This window comes from Balaenoptera borealis, assembly GCF_965194805.1.
Source record: "Balaenoptera borealis genome assembly, chromosome: 8".
Lineage (NCBI taxonomy): Eukaryota > Metazoa > Chordata > Mammalia > Artiodactyla > Balaenopteridae > Balaenoptera > Balaenoptera borealis.
This window is the reverse complement of record NC_138865.1, coordinates 99,859,438-99,883,634: the sequence shown is the minus strand read 5'-3', so window position 1 is coordinate 99,883,634 and position 24,197 is coordinate 99,859,438. Positions and strand designations below refer to the sequence as shown.

The 24,197-nt window shown below is 37.6% G+C and overlaps 1 protein-coding gene across 1 annotated transcript in view; it reads left to right on the top strand.

Moving 5' to 3' along the window:
- The window catches only part of SVEP1 (sushi, von Willebrand factor type A, EGF and pentraxin domain containing 1), a 196,040-nt gene that overhangs the window by 100,895 nt on the left and 70,948 nt on the right, over positions 1-24,197 (top strand). The window contains exons 17-27 of the mRNA XM_082403710.1: positions 1,292-1,453; positions 2,751-2,912; positions 8,329-8,490; positions 9,185-9,276; positions 10,328-10,424; positions 12,017-12,130; positions 13,377-13,490; positions 14,324-14,525; positions 17,679-17,836; positions 20,055-20,256; positions 22,115-22,290. Coding sequence (XP_082259836.1) covers positions 1,292-1,453; positions 2,751-2,912; positions 8,329-8,490; positions 9,185-9,276; positions 10,328-10,424; positions 12,017-12,130; positions 13,377-13,490; positions 14,324-14,525; positions 17,679-17,836; positions 20,055-20,256; positions 22,115-22,290 — 1,641 coding nt within the window. The remainder of the gene's footprint in view (positions 1-1,291; positions 1,454-2,750; positions 2,913-8,328; positions 8,491-9,184; positions 9,277-10,327; positions 10,425-12,016; positions 12,131-13,376; positions 13,491-14,323; positions 14,526-17,678; positions 17,837-20,054; positions 20,257-22,114; positions 22,291-24,197) is intronic.

The window sequence follows — 24,197 nt, the reverse complement described above, 5'->3', positions numbered from 1 at the left end:
ATTAAACTTCCATTCCCCATTCTCCCTCCCCTGAGTCCCTTAGCTTTTACCCCTATTTTAGACTGTCACTATCTGGATCAGTTCCAGTCTCTTTCCCAAATAAGTCATTATTTATAGATGGTGGGATCTCCTCTAACCAAACTCTGTACGCTCAATGGAACCCACTGACATGAGTCTTCTGTTAACCTCTCTGTAGGTTGGGGCTCTTGTGTCCTGGTCGGAAAACCTTCCTCAACAGTTCTTACTGCTATTCCCAGAGCTCAGTTGAGTTTTTCACAGTGTGATAAACCCAGCCCATCAAAAGCACATTAACGTTGTCTTTCTGAGCCTCCTCTTGTTTTTTCTCAACTTGTGAGTGAAAATCAGGAATTGCCTTGGCCAACATTTTGCATTTCTCAGTGTGGTCTTCAGACTACCTGTGTCAGCATACCCTGAAGTGCTTTCAAAATGCAGCTTGATTAAGGCCCCATCCCAAAACGGATGCATCTGACCCCTTGGGGTCAGGGCATTGGAATCTGAAATTTAATAAGTTGCCAGGTAATTCTTACATACCTTAACACCTCAGAATCACCCAAGTGATTCTTTCAGGTGTCCTCTCTATAAAAATACTAACTTCGATAGCAGGCTTTCAGTGAATTTAACATCCCACTTTGGTCTCAGAAATTCTGCACTCCAGGCCTCCAAATAGTAGACCAAATCTTCCAGGAAGGAAGGTTCTAAAATTGTCCTGTTTCCTCGGAGCCTTTGGGTCTGAGGATGCCTCAGACTTGCCTTCAGTGGGCAGTAACTCCTGCAATCAGAGACAAGGGTTGACTTAAGTCACTTGTTTTAGGCTCACCACCTTTGCCTGTTTTTATTTCTAGAAATAATGCTATAACGGACACTCAATTTCGTAAGGGAAACCATTCAGAAGAACAGCTATGAAATCATTTTTAATATCTCAAAGCCCCAAATTAACCTAAATATTCATTGTTTTATCTTCTTCTTCCATGAACTGTGTGTTTCCAGAATAATCTGGTTTATTAGAGCTTTAACCCACACTTCAAAGCCCCCATCATATAAACACTAAGCTTGGTCAACAAGAATTTGCATTTTCTCAAAAAAAAAAAAAGAGTCTACTGTTGGTTTAGAGGAATACATTTCTGGAAGGTTTATCATGTGAGTAAGCCTCTGGCAGTAAAATTTAACCCATAAACAATAGTATCTGGAAGCAGGCTTTATTACTCTCATGCCTTAGGGAAAAAGCACATTCCATACTATATTCAGTGTTTCCTGCTTGTTTTCTCTTCAGTTAATTGCCCTTTGGGAACCTACTATTCTCTGGAGAATTCTGTCTGTGAAAGCTGCTTGATGGGTTCCTATCAAGATGAAGAAGGGCAGCTTGAGTGCAAACCCTGTCCAACTGGAACTTACACTGAATATCTCCATTCAAGAAGCAGCTCGGAATGTAAAGGTAGGGGCTTAGTGCTCATTTTAACCAGAAGCCTAAATTTTGTTTCCAGTTATAAAATCTCAATGGCAAATAGGATGAAATACGAGCATTACCAAAAGCAATTTCATTAATTGCTTTTTTCTTTCTTTTAATTGCAAACTGTTACTCACTTTAGAGAAGTCCATTTATCTTTCCTTTTGCAGCAGTCCATTGCTCTAGGTCAAACTCCACTGTCAAGAACTCTAATCCACATTCATCAGTTAACCTGGGTGTTTTATAGTGAATCTCACTTTAATTGGTGGAAAGGACTTTCATGGCTCTTAGCAAGCATTAGGCTGCTTTTTGTTAGAATAATATTTGATATGATGAGATTCACTCTCCATTTACTTGGAAATGAATAACTACAGGCCCATATGCACCTATTCTTGCTACTGAAGTATCCAGTCCTTTCAAAATATTGTTACTGTTATTCTCAATGAACATTCCTGATGGAAACATTTCCTTTCACATTTAAAGTTACAGTAAGACACACCTGAAAGAAGGAATTGCAAAATTGTTCCTCCTTGCCTGTTGTTGCCAATGCAGGTGTGGGTACTTCATGACACATGTAAACTTGAGAGCAGCGCTAGGTGATTGCAAATGCACTAAAAATGTTAGCAGCGCTGAAAATGAGAGTCATCCGGAGGAGAAGGGCAGAAGGAAAGGACAGTGCACTGGGAATTGGGGAATCTGGCCTTAAGCCCGCTCTACTACAAAACCATTGCTATGAGTTTGGGAAAGTTGCTTAATTAACTTCTCTGGGCCTGATGCTAAGACTACTTTTACTTCTTCTCTGCCAACCCTCACATGAAATGGTGTCTGTAGGGAGGACGAGGTAAGAGGGCCAGTTCTTATTTAGAGTGAAAAAGGTGCCAGCCTAGTCATGAGACTCTAGCTTAATCGGGGGTTTTGTTTCAGTCACTCAAGAGAACAGTGTACAAGCTGAGAACTTGTACAAAAACAAGCTTCCCCGTGACAGCTTGATCTTATGAGAGTGACTTTCTGAGATGCAGATTTCTAACTTCACCCAAAAACTGTTTGTCGACATTTTCTACGTGTCAAACACCGTGCTAGGTCATAATACAAGTCACTGGAAATGAGCCTAAGACTTAGTATACAGAAGTATGGGGAGTCTAAAATATAACATGTATGCTTGGAGTTCTTCGTGACCCTCATTCTATCCTAAATAAATTCAAATGTGGAAAATCCTATTGTACACAGTGCTAATTTTGTATAGCTGATGTCATCGTTATTAACCATGTTACATTTTTCGTTTTAGCTCAGTGTAAACAAGGCACCTACTCATCAAATGGGCTTGAGACCTGCGAATCTTGTCCACTGGGCAGCTATCAGCCAGCATTTGGTTCCCAGGGATGCCTCGTATGTCCAGAAAATACTTCAACTGTGAAGAGAGGAGCCGTGGACATTTCTGCTTGTGGAGGTTAAGTCTTAGACATTGCTTTTTTTTTTTAAGCCTCCTAGGTTCTATGCATGGAGGAGTGGAATCTTTTCAGCAAAACCATATGTCTACTGCATGCAAAGAATGTAAATAACTGTCTCTTCATAGAGAGTTTCCTTCTATTCGGCCAGTCAATACTTAAGTGTAAACACCCATAATATAAACACTGTGCTGGTACCGTTAGGAACACACAAGAAGCACAAGACTTGGTCCCAGCCCTCAACATTTGTAACCATGTGGCCACATGATATGATAGAAATACATCTCAACTAGGAACTTAGATTCCTCGGGTATAAAATGAGGTCTTATCTAATGTTCCTTGAAACTCTAAAAATACCACCTCTGAATTGTAACGTTCATTCCCTACAGTTTGAAGATTTTCATGAGTGATTATCCACTCTGGCTGCATACTAGAATCATTGCACATTTACATCAGTATTTTAAAAATACTGAAACCCAATCTCTGCCCCCCCCAGATATTCTGATTTAAGTTTTCTGGTTTTCTTCTGAAGTTCCCCCAGGTGATTCTAAAGTATGACTAATTTTGGTTCTCAAATGTCACCATGGAGAGTTTGTTAAAACACAGAGTGCTGGGCCCCAGCCCCAGAGTTTTTAATTCAGCAGGTCAGGTGTGGGGCCTGAGAATTTGCATTTCTAACTAATTCTCAAGTGATGCTGATTCTGCTTGGTCCAGGGACCACACATTGAGAACCACTGGTTTAAATAGAAATATAAAGATTAGAGTTCTATTTTTCCAGTAGTTCTAACATCCCTACCAAGTACAGTTTTCCAGCAGTGAAAAAACTGGAAGCCATAAACAAAAGTAAAAGATGAAAACTTAGAATGACGGTGAAACTAGGTCTGACAGTCAAGGTCAGTCTATTGCCAGAAACTCCAATAAACTGCAATGACTTTGCAAATTCAGTGGAACTTTGCAAAAAATAAAAAGTTGTTGGCCTCCCTCTGCTACATCACTGGGAACAGAACAAGCATGCCTGGCTAAAAGATGACTTTTTAAAAAAATTGTGTGTCCTCCCCATTCTTTTTTTTTTTTTTTTTCCCTTGATCTAGTTTCTTTTTTTTTAATCAGTCATCAGTTTTATACACATCAGTGTATACATGTCAATCCCAATCGCCCAATTCAGCACACCACCATCCCCAGCCCACCGCGGTTTTCCCCCCTTGGTGTCCAGACGTCTGTTCTCTACATCTGTGTCTCAACTTCTGCCCTGCAAACCGGTTCATCTGTACCATTTTTCTAGGTTCCACATACATGCGTTAATATACGATATTTGTTTTTCTCTTTCTGACTTACTTCACTCTGTATGACAGTCTCCCCATTCTTAATACCCTTATTGAAAAACCTAAGGTCTATGGCAATCTGAAAGTTTAAACTCTTCCCTTACTGATGAGTGATGTTTTTAAGAAGCCAGTCTGCTGGTTCCCCATTCCCTCAAGCTACACACACACACACACACACACACATCCCATGCTCATTGCACCCCAATCATATATACATCTGCATCCAGTTAGAGGCTGAGATTCCTAGAAAACAAATGCTTAGGCTGTTTGAGTGTAGTGGTGGGGAGAGGACGGGGAGTGTCCAGCATTGCATCCTGGGAGTCGTAGTCCTCATAACTTAAGTGCTACAGGAAATACATACTATGAGTAATAGGTTTTATATGCTCCATCGGTTTGAATCTCAGAATTTCACAGTAGATGAAAGCCTCTGAGACTTGAGGAATTGGGCGAGCAGTGTTCATCAACCTAATGTTTCACTGATGAGAAGAGAATTTAACTAGGACCTATTTGAAACTCATAAACCATGTGTGTTGTGTAATACCAGCTGTGGATTTTTTTTTTTTAATTAAAAGTCAAACAAAACCTCACATTATGGTTGAAAGAGATCTGCCAAAGACTCTATTATTTTGTCAGTATACAAGCTAACTATGGAAGAAAGTCTGCAGGGAAAAATCCGCGCCCCCCCCCCGCCCCTCCCTCTCCCTCCCGTCTCCCTCTCTCCCTCCCTCCCTCCCTCCTTCCTTCCTTCCTTCCTTCCTTCCAACCACAAAAGCAACTAGGATTTTTACGGTGAAACAAGTTCATATTTGACAAATTTTTATCCTTTAACTTTCCAAATAAGCCTTGAGGTTTTCTAATACCAAATTACTGCAATTAAGTAATTATAATTCCCAGAAAATCTCTAAACTTCTGGTAACTGTTCCATTTCTCCTAATATTCCTAGCATATGTTTAACCACAGTCTACTTGTCCTGAGTAGGAATTGGTAATATTTGGTAATGACACTTTCCCCTGAGGTGCTGGATAAACACCATTTTACTTTTACTTTAAATTTAAATGTGTGTGACTTCTAAAACAGTCCCTTATATATTTTCCTTAGTTTTCAGCCAACCCCTTTTCTCTCCCTCTCTCCCCCTCCCCTTCTTACTTTCTCTCCTTCTCCTCTTCTCTCTTTCTGTACTGATTTATGTTTTATGGGCATGTTGTACAGTTTATCTTATTTTTTGCTGACATATCACTTTTTGCCTTCTTTGGCCTGTTGAACTTAAAATATTAATAAATATAGCAGTTCTCTTTAAGTATATTACTATGTTAGCATAATGTAACATTCTTTATACATTTCACCTATTGTCACTTATTAGGATATTAAATAGTCTTGAGTCCTTGGTTACAGAAGAGTCTGAAATTTTCCATTTTTTAAAAATGATTTTTATCAAAATAATTAATCCCACAAATGAGTTTTTGGTGATGGTGTTGTTTACATATGGTCCCAACAGAAGGAAAGATTATTTGTGGAACAGGATGGTAACACTTCTTAGCCCAACCCTGTAGGATGAAGTTAAAAGGAGGCTCAGAATACAAGGCTTTGACTTCTGGCTTTGTCATAGGAAACCAATGGCTCCAAGGCTGTATTTATTCCTTTACACTATCAGGGGACAGACATGTGAGGTTACATTTTTCCCTGGTCATTTCAGTGCTTTATTTTTAATTCTATTTTTGATATCCCTTTTGGCATATTTGGATACTTCTTTTCTCTTTCTCTACAGTAGAAGAGGTGAGAAGAATTTTGTTCCATTTGTCTTGATTTAGAAACCACAGTTTCTCTGGCCAAGGTTCAGAATGAAACTTTCTCACATCTTTTCTTATGACATTAGTCCATTAGGAACTGTGTCATGTGTGTATGCATGTGTGTGTATTTAATACTGTACTGTGTACTAGATAGTGCTATTATTATGTATATGTGTATGTTTATACATTCATATATGTGTGTGTATGTATATGTGTGTGTGTATATATATATATGTACTGCATATATAAATTATATATTAAATGCTGATTATTCACTCTTGGAAAGTATATTTGTGATGACAACTGTCTGCCCTTGGAACGTAATTTAAACTAATTTCCACATGAAAGTTTATTTTACACTTTCTAGGTCAAAAAGCAAAGTATAGCCATCACAACACCATGTTTGCTATTTTGAGATGCTAATTGGCTTATTGATTTTTAATCTTAAGATTTTATTATTACTATATCTTAGTATAATTTTTGACAATTATAGTATAATTATGTGCTACAACTGACAGTATAATTCTGTCAGTTTTTAGGGGCACAGTCTTTTTTTCTTTTTAAGGGTAAGATTGTACTGAAAAAAGTTATATGGAAAAAAACAGTTTAATTCATTATAGCATCTTTGGTTTAAGTGGCAGCATTTATATTTCTAGCATATCATGCACATTCATAGATATCCTCTCAAACAGAAAATTTATACTTTGATCAGTGGAAGATTTATGCTTCCAATTAACTAATTAGCTATTTGGAAGGTACCTTTTCCAAATAGACAATCATTTTTGGAAACTTGGGAATCAGAAAACCCATTTTAAACTCCTATAGGTTTATAATATGTTTGTGCAAAGCCCTGTCTACATCTAGTTAACAGAGTAGATTATTTTATTCTTGGTGAAACAAAGATACTTGTAGTTTAAAACTCTCCTTGAATATAGCAAATGTAGCCACCAGAAATTTTTTTTTCTAAATATGCATTAATATCTATGTTATCTTCTGTCATCTCTTGATTCAATTCTCTACTTTTTGTCAGTTGGGTACGTAAAAGAGCTCTTTTGCAAAAGATTTGCCTAGCTGTTTTTGCTTAAGAAATTTGATAAAAGCGTCTTGAGATTACGACAGATGTGTTGTCATTTACTTAATGTTTATTGTCATACCAATAAAAAAGAGATGCCATCACTTGGAGTATCCTGCTCCCTTGAGCCTCAAGTGTATCTCTAAAATTTTCAACTATATTGGTAATTATTTCTGCTATACTAATTTTTATTATCAAGAATCCAAAACCTAAATGATAAGTATGCTGATATCCTGAGTAGCTGTTTCCCTGTGTCCTGTCTCCTATACTTAATTTTATGCAGACGAGTCTTAATAGTTTTAGTAGTTTTCAGCATTTATAATGGTTTTAGGGCTCACCCAAATGACTCCAGATCACACACTCTGCCTGAATTTGTCTATGGATCACAGTCTAAAACCCCAACCCAAGGATTTAGTCATGGGTACTCTACCCCACTATCCCTCTGCCAAATGTAACCAAAATTTATGTTTGGGGCTGTTTTCTTATATTCCACCAAATCTTGGCAAGAGAATTTCCAATTTGGTTAAAAGATAATATTCAACTGCATGTTGTTTACGAAAAGCATGTCTAACCCAAAATGACATTAAAAGTTTTAAAAATAAAAGACCCCCCAATAAATAATAGACAACTCTACAGGGGAAATAAAAATTTCTGCCAATGGGACTGTAAATTACATTATTTAAAGATTTGGGCATGACATATTTATGGCTTTAAATTGTCATATCTTTAGCTCTAACTACTCAACTACTCAAAGTCAAATGTTATCCCAAGGAAGTAATCAGAGCTATATTAAAAAATTTATATAGAAAATTTCACATCAGCATTATTTATAATAGCAAACTAGTAGAAACAACCTGAGTGTTCCATAGGAGAGGAAATGTGAGATCAATTATGGTCTGCCAATGAGATGTAATATTTTTCATTTATTAAACACCATGTTACTGAATGATTTGGGGAATGATTTGCTTATGATACAAAGTTAAGTGGAAAAATCATAACACAGTATTATATGGCCAATTCTGATTTTTACTGAGTTGCTGTGTGTTGTTGTGTTGTTAAAGATGGAAAGGAAACAACAAAACATTTATCTAGGTGATAAAATGGTCTGGGTATTAAGTAAGTGCAAGAGAAAATATTAGCAATGCGATAGCTTTCTTATAACCAAAGGTTAATGCACTTCTTTTAGAGGTAGGGTATACTGCTCTGAAGCACCAATGATTTGTTCTTACTTTTGCAGTGCCTTGTCCAGTAGGAGAGTTCTCTCGTTCTGGGTTAATGCCCTGTTATCCATGTCCTCAAGACTACTACCAACCCAACCCAGGGAAGTCCTTCTGCTTATCTTGTCCCTTTTATGGAACTACAACCATCACTGGTGCCAGATCCATCACAGATTGTTCCAGTAAGATGATATACTTCACTTCTCATGTAATCCTGTGTTGGAGACTTTTGTTCATCTCTGTGGTAGCTTCGATTCTGAATATTACTATTTTCAGTGCCTTTGGGTGTCTGGATGTGTTAAACTATCCTTTTGAAGGTCTTTTTGATGACAGTGACTCAAAGGTTCTTATTTTGGGAATGTCGAACTTGATAAATTCCAAATTTCTAAAAGTCTAGAATTTAATGACATAATTCCATCCATCTCTATGCTCTCTTTATATTACTGAAACAAAATATATGTGGCTTTACCCACTCTGAGAATCAGAATCTTGACCATGGTATTTAAATAGAGTCTGCTCCTAGAGAACAGACTTGCGGTTGCCAAGGGGGAGGGGGTTTTGGAGGAGGGGTGGAGTGGGAGGCTGAGATTAACAGATGTCAGCTGTTATATATAGAATGGACAAACAAGGCCCTACTGTATAGCACAGGGAACTATATTCAATATCCTATGATAAACCGTAATGGAAAAGAATTTTTAAAAAGAATGTATATATTTGTATAACTGAATCACTTTGCTGTACAGCAGAAATTAGCAGTAAAACAACTATACTTCAATTTTAAAAAAGAAACAGAAAAAAATAAATAGAGTCTGTTTATTGGCAATATCTACTACACACAAATACGTTTTTCAGTTGTTTTCCCATTAATTTTATTAGGTTTTAGTTCAACTTTCTCAGCAGCAGAGGAAAGTATAGTGCCTGTTGCTTCTCCTGGACACATCAAAAAGAAGTATGAAGTCAGCAGTCAGGCAAGTCCATTTTATATTTATAAAATTTTCTCTAATGGAATGCTTGGAAAACAATTTGTCATTGTACATGTCCCACAGAGGAAAACTACCAGAGTTGAAACTTCAAGTAATCAAGGCTCATGAATATTATCAATGAATAATTACATTTGCCTATGACTTATAAAATGAACTTGCCAAAAATGCAACATTGGAAGTTCTAAGTACCAGAAATGGGAATTGTTCCCAGCAATGTCTGGCACAGAGAATTGTAGATGTGGCGCGTCTTTTGATTTGCTAATAATTAACATGTACCATGTACCATGAGCATAACCCATCATTTGAGTAAGAGCGTTTGGATTAACCAAAGCCCTTTTCCGATTAGCAGGAAGAGTTACTCAACTTTCATGAAAGTTATTTAAATATTTTGCCAGCAAAAATAAAAATCATTTATTGGAGTAAGTTGTGGGTTTTTAAAAAAATAGGAAACATAACTCATAAAACTTTTCCATTTATTTTTTTGAAGACGAGTTAAGAATCATTCTTTTGGGTGATTCAGCCATGACTCTGAATGCACCTTGCCCAATGTCATAATAAATTCCTTGGCTTTAAGTATTTTTAAGGAGGATAATGAAGTTATATTTCTTATTTTAACTTCCTACATCCAAACATACTCACTTATAAGGGCTTCATAAGTCATATTTGAAACTGCATGTAATGGACACAGACATATTAGAATCCACTGGCTTACTTTTAAAAATGATGCACAGATACCACTTCCAGAGATTCCTGATTTAGCTGGTCTGGGTTGGGGCCTGTCCTTAGAATACTTTTTAAAATGCCTTAAATGGAGCCAGCATTTAGCAACACTGCCTGGGTTTATCAGAACATCACTCAAGAATAATATATAGCATTTGTGCCCATATATGGCAGGTACCAGCGTTATGCAGGCAGCCGTCCAGCTGGACTCACCTGGAAACCGAAACCTGATGTAAACCTTCTAACTCCCTACTCAGAATTGCTTTGAAACAAATAGTGTTTTGTCTCTGATAAATTTCTTTTCTGCCACTGGTAGGTTTTCCATGAATGTTTCTTAAACCCCTGCCACAGTGGTGGAACCTGCCAACAACTTGGGCGTGGTTATGTGTGTCTGTGTCCAACTGGATATACAGGTAACACAGGAATGCAAATTTTCATGTGTTTTTCATACAGTATCATTGTGACTTGCGGTATCAAACTTTGAAACATTAAAAATAAACACCATAAGATACATTAGACTGTATAATTGCACAAAAGTTTGGTTGAACAAGACAAACCAATAAGTGAAAAAAGCATACATATCTTACGAATGACAGTTTTCTTTGCACATTTTGGGGGAAGAATAAAGAATCATCTTCTCTATGAAAAGTCACATCATAACTCACGATTTAAATTGGAATACGGTTCCAGAGGCCATGTCCAAGGTTGCATTCTAACACAAATTAAATGCATGACACTCAACATAGAACAGATTGTCCAGCATAAACATTTTTAAACAAACTCCAGTTTCTCTCATTTGCTTCACATGAATGGAAGTTCTTATGAATGGCCATGATTTGTTGCTTTATTTCTTTCTGGAAGCTGTGCTTAGAAAAACAGCGTGGCTTTGAACTTGATTATGTAGGAATTATGTAAGAATTATGTTTTCTTGCAGTTTGGTTCAAATCCAGCTCAGTCCAGAAATATAATTTTTGAGGAGAAATGAACTATATCTTAAAAAATTGCAGTTTATTTAAAATAATTTCCTGTTTTCTTCCAGAAATGCAGTTTTTACATTTTTTTTTCGAGTTTTATGCCACCAACATGAAGTGTTTTTAATGAGAAAGTGGTATTTAAATAATTCATCACAAAATAAGCAAAAGAGAAGTTGGAAAACAAAATACAGAATGTTGTCATTCCACTTATTTCAACATGTGCATATGTGCATGTGTGTGTGTTTCAATTCTTATAAAAATTTTTGTCCCGACATTCCACAAGAAATAATGAACTTGTCCTAGAATTTTATAAATGAGAGGTGGTTGAGAAAAGCATAATATAGGACAGTGATTCTCAAATTTTGACGTGCATCAGAATCATCTGGAGGACTTCTTAAAACACAGATTGCTGGACCCCAATCCCAGAACTTCTGATTCAGTAGGTCTAGGGAAGTTGTGAGAATTTGCATTTCTATCATATTCCCAGGGGATTACTCATGCTGTTGGTCCAGGGACCACACTTTGAGACCCCCTGGTGTAGAAGAACCTGGGTTTCGGCAGAGCTAGCCCATAGAAAGCCTGTGTGCACCCTATGGGAAGGTGCACCCCATTCTAGGATACCTGACATATGAGCTGAGATCTGGCAGGATTTAGTCCCGCCCCCACTTCCTCCGCCAAGTGGCCTTGGTAGCAAGTATATATGACTCTGTATTTTTCACTTTGGAATTAAACTAATTCCTGGCTCTATTTTATGCTTCCAGATTTCCCTTTTTCCCCCTCTACTTCTAACTTAGGATCTTTTGCTATCTTTTATGTATCCTTATAAGGATACCTTAAAGCTGTTTAGAGAGAGGTAATACCTTCATTAAATACTTAACTAGATGGTAGCTCTTAACAAATATTGCCCTTTCCTTCACCACCACCACTCCCTATAAATTCAGATTATTGGGATAATTATGTTTAAATGATCATGGTTCTGTCTCTGTTAATCCGCTCTTTGACTGACCTTCAGTGTCTGGTTTGCATTTTAGGCTTAAAATGTGAAACAGACATTGATGAATGCAGCTCACTGCCATGCTACAACAATGGAATTTGTAAAGACCGAGTTGGGGAGTTCATTTGTGAATGCCCATCTGGTTACACAGGTAAGGGGAAAGTTTCTCGTTCTTAGAATATTAACCCTGGAATCCTTAAAATAATGAGTTACCACCTCACACCTGTTAGAATGGCTATTATCAAAATATAAATGTCCATCAGCGGAGGAATGGATAAAGAAGATGTGGGGGGGAGGTGTGTACACACACACACACACACACACACACACACACACACACACACACAAAATGGAATATTAGCCATGAAAAAGAATGAAGTAATGCTATTTGCAGCGACATGGATAGACCTAGAGATTATTGTACTAAGTGAAGTAAGTCAGAAAGAGAAAGACAGATATCATATGATATTGCTTATATGTGGGATCTAAAAAATATGGTACAAATGAACCTATTTACAAAACAGAAATAGAGTCACAGATGTAGAAAACAAACTTACGGTTACCAAAGGGAAAAGGAGGGGGAGGGATAAATTGGGAGATTGGGATTGACTTATAAACACTACTATATTTAAAATAGATAACTAATAAGGACCTACTGTATAGCACAGGGAACTCTACTCAATACTCTGTAATGACCTATATGGGAATAGAATCTAAAAAGAGTGGATATATGTATAACTGATTCACTTTGCTGTACAGTAGAAACTTACACAATGTTGTAAATCAACTATACTCCAATAAAAATTAATTAAAAATTAAGAAAGATAAGAGATAACAGTGCTGGCAAGGACATGGAGAAAAGGGGACCATTGTGAGCTGTTGGTGGGAATGTAAATTGGTGCAGCCATTATGGAAAACAGCATGGAGGTTCCTCAAAAAATTAAAAATAGAATTACCATACAATCCAGCATTCCCTCATCTGGGTATGCATCCAAAGGAAATGAAATCACTATCTCAAAGAGATATCTGTATTTTCATGTTCATTGCAGCATTATTCACAATAGCCAATGGCCAAGATATGGAAACAAGCTAAATATAAATCAAGGGATGAATGGATAAAGAAAATGTGAGATAGGTAGGTAGGTAGATAGATAGATACATACATACATAGATACATATAGATACATAGATAGATAAATAGATATCATATATATAATATATATTGGAATATTATTCAGCAAATAATTGTATTTGGCAAAGAGCAAAATTTTTCACAAACATGTTAGCCATGATTTCCAATCGTTTTGCTCTTACACCTGAACAACTTGCTTGAAAACCGATTAGTCTTAAATTCCTTTCAGTTTTCTCCAGCTCAAATATTCTGTGATTCTTTGCAGGTCAACTCTGTGAAGAAAACATAAATGAGTGTAGCTCCAGTCCTTGTTCAAATAAAGGAACTTGTGTTGATGGCTTGGCTGGTTATCGCTGCACGTGTGTGAAAGGATACATGGGTAAGATGTTTCCATTCTTCCTAGTTGTCATAGAGTTCTGTAAAGCACCAGAAATCATTACATTTACGAACATTACATATATATATATATATATATATATGTATGTATGTATATATATATGTAATATTATATAAGTTAATATTAATTTTCTGATTTTACAACTGTGCTGTGATTTCATAAGAGAGAGTCCTTATTTTTGAGGAAATTCACACTGAAGTATTTAGGGGTAAAAGGGCATCATTTCTACAATTTACTCTAAAACAGTTCAGAAAAAATAATATGTTCCTGTACATGTGTGTATATATATGTGTGTATAGAGACAGAAAGAGAGAGAGAAGACATGAGTTTATATGCTAAGACAAACACTCAAGAAGGAACTGGAGTTACATTATATATAAAATCATATTGCGAATGGATGCTAAATAATAGAGTTAAAATATCTATCTATCTACACTTAACTGATAAAGAAGAAGTCTAAAACAGAAAATGATCAGTGAAGAAAAGAGGCAAGGTCAAAGAAACAGAGGAATATATTGAACTAAATTTGCTAGTTCCATTTTTTAACATTATCTCAATTAGATATTCATTGCTAATGTTAGTTTCAGAAAGAGGTAAGATTGAAAGAGCAGATTTTCAAAAACACAGTCCTAAAATGATTTAGAAAAGCCAGAGCTTGTTGAAGAATGGCTCTGAAACCAGTTTGGCAGGCCAGTGGCTCTGCAGCCTCCATTCCCATCCTTTAGAAGCAGCATGCTCTAAGGAGTCGGCACCTTGATCCCAGTTTTCCCAAGGGGTTAACATGTGGGCTTGTTCTCGTCCTCATCCATCCCCAGGCCTACACTGTGAAACAGAAGTCAATGAATGCCAGTCAAACCCATGCTTAAATAATGCAGTCTGTGAAGATCAGCTTGGGGGGTTCTTGTGCAAGTGCCCACCTGGATTTTTGGGCAGCCGGTGTGAAATAAACATGGATGAGTGTTTCAGCCAACCGTGCAAAAATGGAGCTACCTGCAAGGATGGTGCCAATAGCTTCAGGTAAAAGACTAAGTCTGGCTCCTTTCGCTATTATTATTATTATCTGAACTGTTCAGTCATTCTGCAGTCTTTACAGAGTATTACTTTGAATTCCAAATCAGCCCTTCACAAATCCTAGCCCAAGGATAAGCTATGGTAGAATCGGTCTACCACCTGATGTTCTGATTTCCTAAGTCTTGGGTGAAGTCTATAATTTTAAAATAGACAACCTGTATGTTTTAAGTTCCCCAGTGATTCTGATGCACAGCCAGACTTGGAAACCACTGCTCTATACTTGGGAAGTCATAAAAGATGAAAGGGGGGCTTCCCTGGTGGCGCAGGGGTTGAGAATCTGCCTGCTAATGCAGGGGACACGGGTTCGAGCCCTGGTCTGGGAGGATCCCACATGCCGCGGAGCAACTAAGCCCGTGAGCCACAACTACTGAGCCTGCGCGTCTGGAGCCTGTGCCCCGCAGCAAGAGAGGCCGCGATAGTGAGAGGCCCGCGCACCGCGATGAAGAGTGGCCCCCGCTTGCCACAACTAGAGAAAGCCCTCGCACAGAAACGAAGACCAAACACAGCCATAAATAAACAAACAAATAAATAAATAAATAAAATTTAAAAAAAAAAAAAAAAGATGAAAGGAAGCACATTTATTCAGAAGCAAATACAGAGGCACTGTACAAAACCCAGTTTTAAATGTTTTATATTTTAGCTGGAGTTTTCCCACTAGCTGAAATAGGAATTGTGCAATTCTACTGTCACAGCGCCATTCTACATTCTATAACCATGGTTTTCAAACTTTTATTTTTTAGTTTAGTAACCCTCGTTTCAGGAGAAATCTGAGTGTAAACAAATAAAACAATAAAAGCTAAACTTTTGGGGTTGAAAATAGTGGTGTTTTGGGGGAGAAAGACTCTGTCTTCCTGAGGCAGCTCTTAGGGAGCCAGTAGAAAACAGTTTGAAAACCAACACTTTTTTTTTTTTATTACTATCAAGTCTGCCCTATTCCATCCCCTTCCTCTTGCAGGATCTGTGGCTTCTGCAGTGCAAAAGACAGACTGGTCTTGCTTGCAAAATTTTAGGAAACTTTATTGCCCTCAACAAGCAACTGGTTCTGTAAGTTTTCAAAAGTTAAAAGCAAAAAAAAAAAAAAAAAAATTCTACCCCAGTTGCAACATTTCCCAGTACTTTTCCGGTTCAGCCCCCTTCCATTACCGTCCCCTAACAGAGCTAGGATACTATCTGGAAGAAATAGGAAGCCAGTTCTGCCAGTGAGACTTTCACTCTTAATACGGAAATGAGGTCTTAGCAGGGTAGCATCATCTTTTCATAGGCTTTTTTATATCTTCTGGCATACAGCCCCTAACCATAGGCAATGAGAAATTTCCAGATGAACAGCAAGAGTTCCAAACTCTCCCCAGGGTCCAAAACAATTGATGCATACCAAATTTGTCTAATCCTAACTAGAGGAAAGGTGAAGGTAAACCCTCCTAATTCAAAAGGAATGTTAGTTGCCACCAAAGTGAATCTGTTTCATAGACAAAGATATTGAACTGCCATAATGATATCACACATGTACATATAAAGATGAGTGAAATTCTAGCCAAAATAGATTTACCCTCAACTACACAGAACTCCATGAAGATGCACGCCAATTGCAACTGAGATTTTCTTTTAAACCCCCAAATACCATTTATTCATATTATTGCCAGTATCAGAGAGGTCCCCATATAAACATGCTGGTAACAATATTAACTACATTTATTGGGCAGTTCCTTTTTAATTAAAAATATTTCAGACATACAGAAAATTACAAAGAATAATAAAAGTCATACACTCATCACAGTAATTATCAAACCTTAGCCTTTTGCCGTATTTGATTTATATCTTTTGTTTTTAAAACATCAGATTCTAAAGATAGATTTGGAGTCCCTCCAAATATGCACACATACACACGCACATGCACAACACCCACACATATTCCTCTTCTTCCCCAATAGTAATCACTGTCCTGAAGTTGGTTTATATCTTTCTCATTCAGACTTTGTGTTTTACTACGTATATGCCTTCATAAACAGTATATAGTATAGTTCTACACGTTACGTTAAGTGGTATCATATCATATGTATATATATCCTTTTGTATTTTGGGTTTTGTTTTTTCACTCAGCACTCTGTATTTTCAAGACTGATATATTTGGCTCTAGTTTGCTCACTTCACCTGCTGATTAGTATTCCACTGAATGATTATACCGTGGTTTATTTTCCCATTCGCTTCTCCGTGAGCGTGTAGAATGATGCTGTTGTGAACATTTGTTATGTGTGTCCTTGTGCACCTGGGCAGTAATCTCCTAGAGTTCACACTAGAAATGGACATACAGGGCTCTGGGAATACAAACTCTCCACTTCCCTTGACATTGCCAAATGGTAGTTCTAGTCACTGAGATTTCCCACTTCATGACACCTTTGTCAGCATTTGACATCATTAGATGTGTTCTCCATTCTGAGGGGTTTAAATCGTTTGTTGCATAACTCAGAGACTGTATGGCATACTGATTAAGAATAAGCCACTAGACTGAGGTCAAAGTCCTCTTCCACCACTTAGTAAAAAGAGGACTCAGGCAAATTAACCTCTCTGAGCCACGGTTTACTCATCTGTAAAGTACCTCATTGTTATAAAGATTGGATTAACATATGTGGATTTTTGTTTCTTCTAGCACTTCTGTGGGGAGAGAAATTCCCAATGTATGAATAATACTTCACCTTGACCAGAACTGCTTTATACTCTATTTTTGCTACTACAATATCTCAAATATACGTTGTCTTAAATAGGTTTATTTGAATGAACTAAAAAAAGTAACAGTTAAAGCACTGTTTTAATGTGGAAAATATGTTTCAGCATTTCAGGGTTTTTTAAAAATTCAATTTAGTTAAACTGAAAAAAAAGAAAAACAAAAAGGATTCACCTATTTCTCCCACCTCCCACCCCCTGTCTCTGGCTTATGTTCTATAAGCTTGGTGTGTGTGTACACATATATTTAGATTCCACATATAAGAGAGATCATAATAGCACTTCAGCTTTTCAGAGTCTTTTGAGACAATGTTGTCATTGGAGACTGCTTCTAACGCCCTTTCTGCAACTATTCTGTTACAATATTTTGTTTTCTTTCAGGTGCCAGTGTGCAGTGGGCTTCACAGGGCCACACTGTGATTTGAACATCAACGAATGTCAGTCTAACCCCTGTAGAAATCAGGCCACCTGTGTGGATGAATTAAACTCATACAGTTGTAAATGTCAGCCAGGATTTTCAGGCAGCAGGTGTGAAACAGGTATATATGAACTTAATGTTATTAGTAACGATACTAACAATAATGATATAATAACAGTGTCAATGTTTACCTGCACCGAGCACCACCTATATACCAAAAACTATGCGAAGCATTTTGTACTCATTCTTCACAGCCACCCACTAGACTGGTTCATGTTATCTCCAGTAACACAGGAGGCTGAAGCTTAGAGATGTAAGGGAGAAATGGAGAAAATCGAATTTAGCAGAACTCTTCATGTTCTGCGTGTTTAGAAAGGATGCTTTGATAAGTCAGTTGATTTAGAAGGTCAGAATCCATGGATATGTTTGAGAGTCAATGCTAAACTGCTTTCTCAGAGCACTGGAGTCTTTCAGCTGTAGGACTTTTGTTCTGTTGAGTGGGATATGCCGGATTGGGGCTCATAAAATGGAGAAGAGCCAGAGCCCTGAGCAGGGATGGAGGGTTGCCCTTGCAGTGACCCCCTCCTTCTCTCCTGCAGTATCAGTCACTCCACACATGTGCTTAGAGTCTCTCATCTTTAATGACTCCCCAACCCCACCTCTCCTTCCAACTATTCCCTGTTTCTCAGCTTCCTTTCACTGCTGAGTGCGTTTCCTGTCTTAGATACTCACTGATGATTTTATTTGAAAGAATTTGTTAGGGACTGGCGGTCCAGTGGTTAAGCCTTTGGCCTCCAACACAGGGGGTGTGGGTTCGACCCCTGGTTGGGGAGCTAAGATCCCACATGCCTCATGGGCAAACAAAACAAAACAGAAAACAGAAACAATATTGTAACAGATTCAATAAAGCCTTTAAAAATGGTCCACATCAAAAAAGTCTTTAAAAAAAACAATTTGTTAAGAAGAAAACAGACTTCACAGATGCAGAGAACAAACTAGTGATTACCAGTGGGAAGAGGGAAGAGGGGAGGGGTAAGTTGGGCATAGGGGATTAAGAGGTACAAACTACTATGTATAAAATAAATAAGCTACAAGTGTAAGCATAGGGAAGTTAGCCAATATTTTATAATAACTATAAATGGAGTATAACCTATAAAAATTTTGAATCACTATGTTGTACACCTGAAACTTATGTAATATTGTAAATCAACTATATCTCAATAAAAAATAATAGTAATAAAAGACATACAAAATACAAAAGGAATATGTTATATATTTTGTAAACAATATGTATTTATTTTGAAACTGCTTCTCAGATCGTCATATTTACTGAAATGAGCTTCTTTGACAATAGTATTGCTTACTTCCTGCTTACCTTAGACAATTGAAAAATGCCTCACAAGTGCCTCATGATTTTCTTTTTATTGAAATATAGTTGATTTACAGTGTTTTGTTAGTTTCTGGTATATACAAAGTGATTCAGTTATATATATTCTTTTTCATATTCTTTTCCCTACAGTATATTACAAGATATTGAATATAGTTCCCTGTGCTATATAGTAGGACCTTGTTGTTTATCTATTTTATTTATAGTAGTTTGTATCTCCTAATCCCAAACTCCTAATTTATTCCTCCCCCCCCTTCCCGTTTGGTAACTATAAGTTTGTTTTCTGTGTCTGTGAATCTGTTTCTGTTTTGCAAATAAGTTCATTTGTATCATTTCTTAGATTCCACATATAAGTGATATCATATGATATTTGTCTTTCTCTGTATGACTTACTTCACTTAGTATGATAATCTCTAGGTCCATCCATGTTGCTGCAAATGGCATTGTTTCATTTGTTTTCATGGCTGAGTAGTATTCCACTTTATATTTATATATATATATATATATACATGCCACATCTTCTTTATCCATTCATCTGTTGATGGACATTTAGGTTGCTTCCATGTCTTGGCTATTGTAAATAGTGCTGCTGTGAACATCGGGGTGCATCTATCTTTTAAAATTAGAGTTTTCTCCAGATATATGCCCAGTAGTGGGATTGCTGGATCATATGGTAATTCTATTTTTACTTTTTTGAGGAACCTCCATACTGTTTTCCATAGTAGCTGCACCAATTTACATTCCCAACAGTACAGGAGGGTTCCCTTTTCTCCACACCGTCTCCAACATTTATTATTTGTAGACTTTTTAATGATGGCTCTTCTAACTGGTGTGAGGTGATACCTCATGGTAGTTTTGATTTACATTTCTCTAATAGTCAGCGATGTTGAATATCTTTTCACGTGTCTATTGGCCATGTGTATGTGTGCTCATACTTTCTTATTTGTTGCAGAACAGTCTGCAGGTTTTAACCTGGATTTTGAAGTTTCCGGCATCTATGGTTACGTCATGCTGGATGGTGTACTTCCATCCCTCCGTGCTGTAACCTGCACGTTCTGGATGAAATCCTCTGACACCACCAACTATGGGACGCCAATCTCCTATGCACTTGAGAATGGCAGTGACAATACCTTCCTTCTAACCGATTATAATGGGTAAGCAGAGGTGTCAGGAAGGCTGTGCTAGGACTTATCCTGGCACCAAGTTAGAACTGACAAGGGGGTTGGAGTGGTGGTGGGGGGCGGTCAGGTGTTCCAGCAGAACAGCAGGGTGACAGTAATCAAACAGAGCATCTGGACAAGTCCTATAAGAAGGCAGAGTTGCAGTGGTAATGCCTTATACATGTATTGTATTTTGCTATTTGCTAAGTGTTTTCATATGTATTATTTCATTTGAGCTTCACAATGACTTGAGGAACTGACGCCCCTTAAAAGGTAAAATGAAGTTTCAGAGAAGCTAAATGCTTTGCCCCCAAATCTCACACCCTGGGAGTGGCAGAGTTAAGTGTCAAACTCTGACTTTTCAGACCAGTGCTCCTTTATTTACATATCAGAGCGGCCAAGAGTCAAGAGATTTCAGTGGCACTGTTGACCCCTGGGAGACACTTGTATTGAATACGAATCCGTCTGTAATCTCAGGTGTGCAAGATGACGTTCCTTTATGTCTTTTTGGATCAATTCATTCCAAATGCAGAACCCCATCCCTCTGGGAAAGTCAGCCCTGGTTGTTTCTCTGATTTCTTTCTACTGACTGCTTCTCCTGTCTTAGATGGTGACAGATCATCTAAAACCCACAGAGTTTTGCTAAAGAGCCACAGACTCAGGCAGGACTCCCGCCATTGGTCATCTGTCTACCCTGCTGACCACTGAGCTATCCACTGCCTCAGCCTCTGTGGTCCTTGCAGAACTACTGCTCTTCGCCACATGTGGAGTCCTTGTCAAGGCTGAGAGTTTATGCCTTCAGTCTAGAGAGATTCTGTGGTGTACCACATGGCCTTTTCCTCCCAGATCCGCCCAAATTTGTGGCCTTTTGCTAGTGAGCAGGTTGCAGCCTTCAGGGACCCACTGAGCTCTCTTTCCTCTCATCAATCCATGAGATTCTCACTATTCTGGTGGAAATCTTCCCGTCCTCAAACCCCGTTCTTCTTAATGGACTTGAACGTTCAGAAGCAAAATCCAAAAAATTTGCAAAATCCTCCCCTGAGGCAGGATGTATAGAAAGAGAAAACCTGTTGCCTGCTTGAATTGGGGGAGGAAAGTGGGAAAACACAGAGGGGAAACGATTCATGTTTTATCAATAAAAATATTTTTTCATAAACATCTTTGAATAGGGGCTCAGAAGATGCTGGGAGAGTTATTCAATGAATTCTTAACCTTCTTTATCAATTTTCCCTAGTCTTTTCTTTTTCTCCATGTGCTTTTGAAGATATTTTACTTTTAACTGCTTGTTAACTTTGACAGTCCTCTAAGTGACATGGTTGTTAGAAACCTCTTGTGTCTGGTCACCTCCGTTTAGTTCCAATTATTCTTTTCTTTGGATCGATATACTTCGCCTGCCATGTGACTGTTTTGGCAACAGAAAGAAAGGATTGACTTCCTATGAGATCTCTGAAGTCTGTTCTGAGGTGTAGGAACATGCATCCTAGAGGAAGGAAACCAGACTGACATTTACATAACTCTCATTCCTTCCATTCTTGACTCAGTCTCTCCAGAATAGACAGTTGGTGAATTATCTCAAGTTGGACTGACTTCTTTCAGCTCATCCTAAGACTTTTTCCTACCCCTCAGTGTTTCACACAAACCAGTTTTCCGTGAGCTACAGTAAAGAGTAATTAGTAATCAAATCTGCTTCTATGAAACATGGCTGAAATGGAGAAAAAGAAGTAACGGTTTTACCCGAAGTGCTTTACCCACAAAAAAGGAAAAGAAGGAAAAAAAGAAAGATAGTAACATGCCCCACAGATGGGATTATGACATAGGACTGATGACTGTATCCCCTGGAATCTTTCTGCAGCTGGGTTCTTTATGTGAATGGCAAGGAAAAAATAACAGACTGTCCCTCGGTGAATGACGGCAGTTGGCATCATATTGCAATCACTTGGACGAGTGCTGATGGAGCCTGGAAAGTCTACATCGATGGGAAATTATCTGACGGTGGTATGGGCCTCTCTGTTGGTTCGCCCATCCCTGGTATGTCTTAGCAAAAGGAATATAATTCCATTTGATGCTAGAGGCGGTGGTGCTTTGATGAACATCAACTTTGCTAAGTTATCTCTCCCATTTACCACCCTCTGATTATCCTGACTGTGAATTATTAGAAGCTTTTCCTAGGTGAGCTGTGTGACTCTGTAAGAAATGCCTTTGGGATGTACATTAAGACTACCAAGATGCGTGCTGAAGTAACAGTGGGTGGTTACTAAACTATCTTCCAAGGAGGAGATTAATTGCTGGTGTTTTTTTTGTTGGTTGGTTTTGTTTGTTGTTTTTATTTTAGGTTTGGTTCGTGATCAGTATGCAGAGTATACAAGTAGATCCAGAATACAGGCTGGGGCCCTGCTAATAGCTATCCATCTTTTAGGCCCTTCTTCTGATAGAACTCAAACTCTCTTCTAAAAATACTTTTAAACAAATATTTAGAGAGTTTTGTTTGAAGGAATGCAAAAGTATTAAATGTTCCAGTGTTCTCAGCCTTGTACCTGGCAATAAGCCTGCACTATCTAGGTCCTTCTGTGACGTATGTCATATGAGGGGGAATGGCTGGAGGTTCCCTGTAGTAAATAAGGAAACATTAAAAGTGTTTCTGCAGGAAGTGGCATTATCCTGTGAAGTGGGGTGGTGGCTCCTTTTTGTGTTTAATTTAGAGTATTCTTGTTTTTAACTCTCCCTTCTCTGGGTGGTAGGATTGCAGGTGGCTTTTATTTTTCTTCTTTATTCTTTTCTGATATTTTCATAATGAGCATTTATTTCATTGATGGTAAAAAAAAAAAAAAAGGAATATTTCTATCTCAAAAAAAAAGGAATACTTCTATCTCAAAAAAAAAAATTACATCCTAATAGAAGAGTGAAAAGTAAGTTAAAGGAATAGGAAAATAAAACAAGGGAACTATAATAGTAGCCACCCAAGGAGAGGGTTGTCTGACCATAACAATAAGAATGAATTACAGTCCATAAATATTGCAGAGCTCCAACTGACAGACCCTAGTGAATGACTGACTACAGTTTAGGTGACCAGATTTATTGAAGAGTCTGTTGGCTGAGATAGGAATTCTCTCAGGAAAGGACAATTATCAGAGCAGGAATCAGGGGTGGGGGAAGATTCTGTATTTGGTTTTAGGCATATTGAGTTTGAATTTAATCCCAGGAATATGTGCAGCTACAAACATAGGTTGATACCACTTTATATCAAATTGAGAGTTGCTTTTTAGTGGTAAGATATGCTTGGCAAGGATTCAGCATGGTGAATGTTCTTATAGAGTCCTGAAGAGTGTGAAAATTGATCCAGACTTTCTGGGAAACAATTCAGAAACTTTCATCAACAACCTTAGAGAAACCCTTTGCACGCAACCAACACTTCACTAACAGGAATCAATCAAAAGGAAAGAATCAATGATCTGAACAAATATCTATGTATCAATATATTTATCTCAATGTTATCTTAGTACCAAACCTGGAAACAACCCCAATACCCAATAAGGAGTGGTTGTTAGTTAATGAAGAAAATTATCGATTGTTGCGCATTCACGTGATAAAATAGCTATTAAAACTCATGAAATGAGAACATGTTCAAGAAGAAAAGCAAGCTTCCAACATCACATGTAGTAGGCTCCTGTGTTTTGTGTTTCAAAATCTCTCTCACACACCCATACTAAAGAAAATAATTAAAAGAATATAGAACCTAGAAAGAAATACACAAAACTGTTAAATGATTGTTTCTGGGTAGAAGGAATTCTTTATACTTTTCTTTTTTCAAATTTCCTTCTACGTGTATGTATTAATTTTAATGATTAATTTTGTAAGAAAGAGATGTAGGTTGGGAAATCATGAATGAGGGCTCTATAGACATGGATTGGCAGGAGTGAGGTCAGATAGCAGGAACA